Raw genomic sequence first — 7,912 nt, 5'->3', positions numbered from 1 at the left:
TGCTGTGTTGAATTTTCAATACTTAGCAGGTTATTAATTAAGGGTGCCTCCAAACATGACTAAAATGCAGGTGAAAATGGGTTAAACTAATCAATTTTTGCCCACATTGTAGTCCCAACCCCCATCCCATAACCCTGGGACTTCCCTCCTGCAGGTTGACCCGGGAACCTCCAGCTACCCCCCAGTCCCCCATTCCCTCCCCCAAAACTCACTCCACAGGCTTGCCAGGCACAGAGAGAAAATTCCTTCTCCCCCTTCTTTTCCAGAGTCATTCTGAAGCAACCTCAGCTCTCCAGAGAGGCCCTCTGTGTCTAGGAAGCCAGTGGAGTAAGTTTTGGGAGAGAGAATGGGGAGCTGGGAGATGAGGGGGGGGGCACCATCCTGCTCCTCCAGGCTTTTGGAGACTCGAAGAAGTGATAAGGCTGTGGGGACTCACTCTGGGTAGTCCTGGTAGTGAGTCTCCACAGGCCCAATACCTCATTAGACCCGGGTCTTTAAGGAAGGCCCTGATCTAATGGGGTATCTAAATAATTCGGAACAAACCACCTTGATTTGTTCCAAATTAATTCATTTTTTACCTGAGGTGTCGTTTGATCACCTGCGGAAACCAAGACAGGTCTCAGTATTTGAGCCTATCTAGATGTACCCTAACTGAAATCTGTACCTTTGTTCTGCTGTTGTTTTTTTATGTGTTGCACATTTTAATGGTTTTTGTTATTCGAAATTGTTTTTTTATTGTGCACTGCCATGAAATCCTTGAATATCTGTCAGGATGAAAATATTTCTAAAAATAAAAAATATTCTGTATATATAGTCACAATTCTGTTTCTGCTTGTCATGAAGAGAGGCAAAGAATAGCATAATGAAGTGAAGCTTCAAACTATTGGAAATAAAGCACAATTTTTAAATTGCACACTGCATAGAGATGTGTAATAGAGACAAATTGTATTCTGCACATGTTGACTTATTAAGGGAGCAGTCCTAAGGCCTTGAAGATAGCAGTTGATGGGCATATAGGTGTTGTGGACCCCTTTTACATCCTCAGACAAGGTATTCCATATCTCAGGAAAGGCATTTCTGCCTGGGGACTTTCTGCCATTATCACTCCTTTGCCATGGCAGTAGGTAGGAAAAAAGAGGGGAAACTTATTGTGGAGAGTTACAGAAGGTCTTGGAAGCCCTAGAGCAGAAATGTTTGTTTACTATCACATTTAAACCCATAGTTCAGGAAATGTAGAAAAAGGATAACCAAGTACAGTTGGCACTCTGTATCCACAGATTCTGTACACACAGATTCAATCACTCACAGCTTGAAAATATTCTAAAAAAAACCCAAAAGCATTTGAACGTGTCATTTTATATAAAATACATCATTTTACTGTCCCGTTGTATAAAACCAAACTTTAGCATCCACAGATTTTGGTATCCGGGGAGGAGTGGGGTGTTCGTCAAACCAAACCCCAGTGGATATCGAGGGCTCAAGTATCAAGGGATGAAGCAATGCAAATTATTGATGCATCTGTGAAGCCTAGATTGTCATTTTTTCCAGGCTTCCAGTTTGATTCACCCTGGTTTTAAATTAAGTCCATTCTGAACTTTTAGATTTAAACAACATTGTATCTACCATTGGCCGTCCATATCCATGGATTTTTGCATCTATGGATTCAACCATCCATGGCTTGAAAATACACCCTCCCCAGAAAATCCATAAAGCAAGCTCTGATTCTGCCATTTTATGTAAGTGATAACATTTTACTGTGCATTTGTATATGATCTTTGTTTGCATATTTATCTGAAAGTCCAAAATTTGGTAAGTTATTAAAATGTAAACAAGCCACATCATTCCTCTCTGCCTAGAGGCCATCCATGCTTTCACTCAAACTTATATGACCAGTAGAACCTAGTGGAGTCAGTTTCTCTGCCACAGACTTTCCTTGTGAAGCATTGCTGCAACAAATTTCAATTGATTAAAAGGTTTTCAAATTAAATGAGTAGTATGTTTTTCTTTTGAAACAATTGGGGTGGATCCATGATATGCTTATAGAACTAATCCCTGAACTAGAGAGAGCATCCTACTTCCTTTCCCCAACTCTTCCTGGATCTTAAAATGACTTAATTTAAGAAAGTTCATTGAAGAAAGGTTCCTGTCTTCTTTTTCCCGCTAGTCCATTGTCAGAACCCTGCTACTAGAGCCTGGATGTGGCTCTGAGTTTCAGGGTCACTGACATTGATAAGACACCTGCGTCCCAGGACTCGGAGGAGAAACGGCTGATGGACTTGGCGGGGAATTTGCGCGGGGTTTTACTGAGCGGGAAGAGACGGTTCAAATGAGGGGGAGGGTATATAAAGGAGGGTTGGCCGGAGCCTCCCATTCTTGGCTTTTCTGATGTTCATGTTTCCTACAGTAAAAGTTCCTGGTGATACCACAGAGAGTCTCGTGTGTTCATTCAGGAGTGGCTGTGGTGAGCTGACACTAAGCCAAGAATACGGACACCATCCCGCTGTAGCGGTGAGGTGTAACATGCAAGTGGAGGATGAAGAGCTCTTGGGCGCCGGAGGAGGAAGGTCGGAAAGGGCAACTCCCGAGACGGACGCTGAGTTCCACCAGCTGGCGGCCCTGGCGTCATCCACCGCTTATGCCCAGCCAAATGGGGTAACCCAGAGGCGCGGAGTGGTGCGGGGAGATAGCACCGGAGGAGAGGAAGGTTCACCTTCCCCAGGCCCGCAAAAGATGGTGTTTCTGGAGGAGAGGATGTCGGCGATGGAGACCACCCTGGCAGTGATGTCGAGGGCGATGGAGCGCCTGGCGGTTTTGGCGGAGCCGGAGCGAGGAAGGGAACTCCGGGCTAGCTCAATGTGGGACGTGAGCATGGGAAGCAGCCAGGGCTTTGCAGACCTCCCAGCACCGAAGGGAAGGGAAATGCGAAAGGAGCCCGGTGCCCGGCCCAAGATCCAAACGAGCCTGACGCGGGTGGAGGAGAGTGACGACGAAGGGGAAAAGCCTCCGAGAATCCCGGCTACGCTCCCAACTGAGACCCTGGTGCCCCTGGCGAATGCCGGGCGTGGCACAGGACAAAGGGAAGCAGCAGCGGGGCCCACTGGCCCGCAAGGGGGCTTGCGACGGGCGGAGAATTGGGGATTGCCACCACAGGGACCCCTACCGAGACGAGAGGAACTAAGGATCGAGTTTGGGGGAGAGTCCTCTGAACTGGATTTTTTCCTGACCACGGTGAGGGGCTATATGGAGGACAATGCCCACACTTTTAGAACGGAATCCAGCCGGGTACGGGCCATTGGTGCAGTGTTGAAGAGGGGAGCGGCCAGCTGGTACGTTCAACTACACGCGCGGCGCGACCCATGTCTGGGGTCACTCCGACGCTTTATGGGGGCCCTGGAGACCCGTTTCCGAGATCCACTGGAGCAGATCCGGGCGAGGGAGGAGTTGAAGACCGTCTCCCAGGGGCAGAGGTCGGTATCTGAGTATGCGGAGGAGTTCCAATGCCTCGCTGAAAAGGTGCCGGAATGGTCTGCAGTGACAAAGATAGAACTCTTCAAAGAGGGGCTCAGGCGGGAGATCCTCTCCTGGGCGGTGCATCGTGATGAGCCTGACACACTGCGCGGATGGATTCAGCTGGCGGGGCGCATCGAGACATCGCTGGCCCAGGCGAGGAGGCACCGAGGAGGGCTACAGCAGCGGCCGCAGATGAAAGAGGGGAGCCGGAAGGAGGGATCAACCCCAGCCGGGAGGAGAACGGAGCCGACAGGGAACGTGAGCACCAGCAGGAGGGGCTGCTTCGTGTGCGGCCGTTTGGGCCACAGGGCTGCCGAGTGCTGGCAGAGAAAAGGGGAAGGCGGAGGCCCGCCCAAACCAAGAGCCGTGGCAGGGAAACGCGCCGAGGAAGAACCACCGATGAGGCACCACTCGGGGGGGTTGGTAAGTCAGGACAAAGCCATGATAGTGGTCCCCATTCAGCTGGAAAGTGGCAGCAAACAAGCAACCTGCAAAGCATTTGTGGATTGTGGATGTTCCAGGAACATCATCTCCCCTGAATTAGCCGAGGGATTGGGATGCGAAAGAACGAACCTAGAATCCCCAATAGCTTTTTCGCAGTTGGACGGATCCACAGCATCGGGATCATTAGCTAAGTACAGTGCCGAAGATGTAAAGTGTAAGATAGGGAGTTGGGAAGGAAAGGTGTCATTTGTGATATCACAAATAGCCAGCTATAATGTTATACTAGGCATGCCATGGCTGGGGCAGGCCAACCCGCAAATCAACTGGGAGGATAAGAGCATGATCTTCAGGATGAAGTTGGAAGGAGGGAGCCAGGAAGTGGAGAGGGAGCCGGGGAAAAGGGGGGAGGAAGACTCTATCAGGATAGCAGAACTGGCAGATAAATTACCCCCAGAGTATCGGGATTTTGTGGACGTATTTGATGAGAAGGAAGCAGACAGTTTCCCACCGAAGCGGAGAGTTGAAGTGAAGATAGAGCTAGTCCCAGGAGCAGAGCTTCCTAAGGCAAAAATATACCCAATGTCGGCTAGGGAAAAGGAGGAACTGAGAAAATACATTGATAAAAACCTAGCGAGGGGTTTCATAGAGCCTTCAAATTCCCCTCTAGGGGCGCCTGTGTTGTTCAGGCGCAAAAAGGACCAAACGCTGAGGCTCTGCATTGACTACAGGGGCCTGAATGCAATCAGTTCTGGAAATAAATACCCCCTACCTTTAGTGAAGGACTTGATCGCCCAGTTATCGGAGGGACAGATATTCACTAAATTGGACTTAATTGAAGCGTACCATAAATTGCAGATTAAACCAGAGGACAGGTGGAAGACGGCCTTCTCCTGTGCATTCGGATTATTCAATTATCGTGTGCTCCCTTTCGGTTTGTGCGGCGGAGGCGCCGCGTTCATGCAATTAATCAACGAAGTGTTGCATCCATTGTTGTACAAGGGAGTCTTTGTTTTTTTAGATGACATATTGTTAGTATCTCGGACTAAGGAGCAACACATAGAACTAGTCAGGGAAGTCCTGCAAAAGTTGAGAGAAGCAAAACTGTATGCGAAGCTTGCCAAGTGCGAGTTCAATAAAGACCAGATAGACTTTCTGGGGTATAGGATTTCCTCCCAGGGAGTGGCGATGGACCCTGCGAAGGTAGAAGACGTGAGGGGGTGGGAAGCCCCCAAAACACGGAAGCAGCTGCAATCCTTCCTAGGGTTCGCAAACTTCTATAGAACATTTATCAAGGACTTTGCGCGCCTCACTTTGCCATTAACGGATTTGTTAAAGACTAAAGGTAGGGGAGAAACAGCCAAAGTGAAGGCCCCAGGGGCCAAACTGACCTGGACAATAGAATGCCAGGAAGCTTTCGAAGCCCTTAAAAAGCGTTTTACTGAGGAGCCTGTCCTACAGCACCCTGATATGTCTAAGGCCTTTGTACTACATTGCGATGCGTCAGACCGGGCATATGGGGCAGTTCTGCTACAGAAAGACGAGGGGGGGAACCTGAAGCCATGTGGCTATCTGTCAAAAAAGTTTAGCGATACAGAAAAAAACTGGCCGATTTGGGAGAGAGAAGCCTTAGCTATTCTAAAAGCACTAGAGTGCTGGAGACACTTTCTGGAAGGAAGTGGAACACCGTTTGAGGTGTGGACTGACCATAGAAATTTACAGTATCTAAGATCCCCTCGTAAACTATCAGCGAAGCAAATTAGATGGGCCCAATATTTCAGCCGTTTTGATTTCAGACTCAGATTCTTCCAGGGGAAACATAATATACTCGCTGACGCTCTCTCTCGGATGCCTCAGCACGGGGGAGGAATTCAGGAATCTGAAGGGAGTATTTTTCTTGATAAGCAATGGGGCCTGGCAGTACTAACTCGAGCACAAGCGGCCAAAGAAAACAAACGTACTGCCATTTCCACGGGGGGAGGAGAAATATGGGAGGAAGAGTTGAAGCGAGCGTATGGAATGGACAAATGGTTACAAACAAACAAAGAAAAGGGAGAATTGTGTGGGGATTTGGTGTTTGTAAATAAGAAATTGTATATTCCTGAATGTTTAAGACGAGAAATGTTAAGGAAGTACCATGATAACAAGGGTGCGGGTCATCTAGGCCCCACCAGGACTATTAAACTGTTGGCCAAACAATGCTGGTGGCCCGGAATGAGGAAAGACGCCAGGGGGTACGTCACGCAGTGTGAATTATGTGCAGAGGGAAAAACACCACCGGGGAAGCCCCAGGGGCTATTGCAGAAGGTGGTGGAGCCCATGAGGCCATGGGAATGCGTAGCCATGGATTTTGTAGGCGAACTACCCCCCAGCAGAGGCCACAGATACATTTGGACAATATTGGACCTATTCTCAAAACAGGCACACTTTGTGGCTCTGCCAAAACTCCCTTCAGCTGAAAAACTTGCTGATTTGTATGTGAAGCATGTATATCGCCTACATGGGTGTCCCGACAAGATAATTAGTGACCGGGGAGTCCAATTTACTGCAAAATTTTGGGGAAAATTCTTACAGCTGTTAGGAGCAGAAAGGAACCTGAGCTCGGCCTTTCATCCCGCGACCAACGGGGGGGTCGAACGTACCCAACAGACACTGTGCCAATTCTTAAGGATGTACACCAATTATAGACAGGATGATTGGGCGGACCTTCTTCCGTTTGCTGAGATGGCTTTTAACGGGGCCGTACATTCGGCCACAGGTCGTGCCCCATTCGAAATAGTATACAGACAGGAGGTGGCACCTTTCCCCAGGCTACCCGAGTGGAAGGAAGGGGAGGGCCAGACCGACGAGGAATGGCCGGCCAAAATCAAGCAAGGGTGGCAAACCGTGGTAGAGGCATTGCGGGAAACACAAAAGAAGTACAAGCTCTTTGCGGATCGTAGGCGCCGAGAGGGGGACAAATTGGGCGAAGGAGATCTGGTTTGGCTGAGCACAAAAAACCTGAAATTGGGGTTCCCATCCAAGAAATTGGCTCCACGCTATATAGGGCCATTCAGGGTAGCAAAAAGAATAAACGAAGTGACCTATGAGCTGAGGCTACCAAAGGACCTAGGAAAGGTACACCCGGTATTCCATTGCAGCCTGTTAAAAAAGTATAAAGGAACTCTGGACAGCGGAGAACAATAGTTGTGTTTAATCTTTTCCTTCCAGGACGAAGGGGAGGAGGACGCCATGTCAGAACCCTGCTACTAGAGCCTGGATGTGGCTCTGAGTTTCAGGGTCACTGACATTGATAAGACACCTGCGTCCCAGGACTCGGAGGAGAAACGGCTGATGGACTTGGCGGGGAATTTGCGCGGGGTTTTACTGAGCGGGAAGAGACGGTTCAAATGAGGGGGAGGGTATATAAAGGAGGGTTGGCCGGAGCCTCCCATTCTTGGCTTTTCTGATGTTCATGTTTCCTACAGTAAAAGTTCCTGGTGATACCACAGAGAGTCTCGTGTGTTCATTCAGGAGTGGCTGTGGTGAGCTGACAGTCCATACTACTATTTTAGTGTGAAATCACGCTCACCCTCTAATTAAATTTTCCCAAATGAGAACAGGGAATTATTTCTTTCATCAGATTCTTTATGCTACTTCATATTATGACACTAGTTATTATCTAAAAATAAAAAGGTACTTTTTGGCTCAGAGTTATTGTGTGACTCCTACGAAAATTTGTGCAAAACTAACTCAAAGCTTGGTTAATCAACTAAAATCCATGTAATCAAGCTATTAAAGTATTTTTATTCAAGCAGCTTTAATATAGACAACTTAAAATGTATTGTCATTTGTCAGAAAAGTGAGTAAGAATGTTGCTTATTAACAAAATACATTGAAAACATAATGTTTGGCATAAACAGTGAAGTATACCTTAATGGATGTTGACTATTCTAGATGGATTTTGTGAATATCTGAAACC

The 7,912-nt window shown here is 48.0% G+C and overlaps 1 protein-coding gene across 1 annotated transcript; it reads left to right on the top strand.

Annotated features, from left to right (window-relative positions):
• Positions 1-2,166: 2,166 nt before the first annotated feature.
• LOC134299433 (uncharacterized) lies at positions 2,167-7,441 on the top strand. Its single transcript, XM_062982223.1, has 2 exons — positions 2,167-3,933; positions 7,162-7,441. The coding sequence occupies exons 1-2, from the start codon at positions 2,386-2,388 to the stop codon at positions 7,201-7,203; spliced, it is 1,590 nt and encodes a 529-aa protein (XP_062838293.1). The 5' UTR covers positions 2,167-2,385; the 3' UTR covers positions 7,204-7,441.
• The last annotated feature ends 471 nt before the right edge of the window (positions 7,442-7,912 follow it).

The sequence above is a fragment of the Anolis carolinensis genome, chromosome 5 (assembly GCF_035594765.1).
Source record: "Anolis carolinensis isolate JA03-04 chromosome 5, rAnoCar3.1.pri, whole genome shotgun sequence".
NCBI classification, from domain to species: Eukaryota; Metazoa; Chordata; class Lepidosauria; order Squamata; family Dactyloidae; genus Anolis; species Anolis carolinensis.
The sequence above is the reverse complement of the archived record's forward strand: the minus strand, read 5'-3'. Positions and strand labels throughout refer to the sequence as shown.

What these genes read in the sequence shown, in the direction of transcription:
- LOC134299433 (XM_062982223.1), top strand. Translation starts at nt 2,386, where the DNA reads ATGTTCATGTTTCCTACAGTAAAAGTTCCTGGTGATACCACAGAGAGT. An exon ending in GGCACCACTCGGGGGGGTTG is followed by an intron (nt 3,934 to 7,161) that starts GTAAGTCAGGAC and finishes TTTTCCTTCCAG; the next exon opens with GACGAAGGGGAGGAGGACGC.